Source organism: Otolemur garnettii, unplaced genomic scaffold (genome assembly GCF_000181295.1).
Source record: "Otolemur garnettii isolate 467f Iridium unplaced genomic scaffold, OtoGar3 scaffold00003, whole genome shotgun sequence".
Lineage (NCBI taxonomy): Eukaryota > Metazoa > Chordata > Mammalia > Primates > Galagidae > Otolemur > Otolemur garnettii.
This window is the reverse complement of record NW_003852398.1, coordinates 25,364,474-25,365,764: the sequence shown is the minus strand read 5'-3', so window position 1 is coordinate 25,365,764 and position 1,291 is coordinate 25,364,474. Positions and strand designations below refer to the sequence as shown.

Below are 1,291 nucleotides of genomic sequence, written 5' to 3'. Positions count from 1 at the left end.
TAAATGACATGTTTTTTTTTTCCTTTTAGAAACTTTATTTATTTATTTAGCCGGGGTTGGGCTGGGTTTGAACCCGCCACCTCCAGCATATGGGACCAGCGCACTACCCTTTTGAGCCACAGGCGCTGCCCCCAGCACTGGGAAGTTTTAAGTGGCAGTGTTTGCCTCTAATTAGGACCATTCAGATAGCCCAATAAGTAACTCTTATACACAAAATTCCCTTCCATTGACAAGTCTTAATCGAAACTTAGTAACTTTTATCACATTCAATGAATGTCATCAGAACACAGGGAGGGAAAATGAATATTGTTACCAGGATACTCTTTAATTTGCTATAGTTTATTATTTTTTAATTTTTAAAGAATTATTCCCAAACTTAGATGCTTTATAATTTATAATGAATGACTGGTAACTCTCCAGTCATTAATAACTCAATCAGCACAACACATTGCCCACAGACCACACTATGTCAATCTGTCCCAGAGACAAATAACCTTAATTGTGCATTTGTAGATTTACCTTAAACTTCATGGTATATAACTAAATTCAAAACCAAAACAGGAAAACATGTCAAGATTATTCTCATATACTTTTTTTTTCTTTTTTAGGCCAAGACTAAACATACTTCACACTGAAGAAAACAAAAAATCCCAAACCAAAACCAATACTGAAAGAGTAACCCAGAACACCAACCCTAAAATACTCACACAGCAACCAGCTGGATTTTGAATTTGATAGATGTTGGATTAAATTCCGGTTTGCTCAAATTATGTTCACATTTCTAAAAAAGAAAAGAAACATACAAAGTCTCAAAGGAAAGCAAGAATATACTTCGTTGATCCTCAGAGCTGCTAAATTCAGAAGGACAGTATTTACTAGAATTTTGTTTTCCTTTACTCTGCTACAAGACCATATATTTTGAAATAAGAGTGTGTACTACTGATAACCAAAATTTATAAAAGATGCTTGAACTTCTGGATATAAGTAACCACACTATCCAATATACATTTGTGAAGCTTAAAAATTACTAAAATATCAGCTAACGCATACTGAGTACTTACTATATGTGCTGAGCAATGTGCTCATGGGCTTAAACGGATTTAAATATTACATCAACTTTATAAGGCAGGTATAGGTACAATAACTATTAATGTTCCCATTTTTTAGATGATTAAAATGGGACACAGAAAGGTTAAGTAAATTGTACAGCTTCACAGAGACAATAAAAATGGAAGCTGGGATTTGAATCCAAGTAGTGTAATTCCAGATGCTATGTTTTTTTTTTTTTTTT

At 33.5% G+C, this 1,291-nt stretch overlaps 1 protein-coding gene across 1 annotated transcript in view; it reads right to left on the bottom strand.

Annotated features, from left to right (window-relative positions):
- DCTN4 (dynactin subunit 4) overlaps positions 1-1,291 on the bottom strand; it is a 41,504-nt gene that overhangs the window by 14,203 nt on the left and 26,010 nt on the right. The window contains exon 8 of the mRNA XM_023514484.1: positions 708-781. Within this exon, the coding sequence (XP_023370252.1) occupies positions 708-781 (74 nt within the window). The remainder of the gene's footprint in view (positions 1-707; positions 782-1,291) is intronic.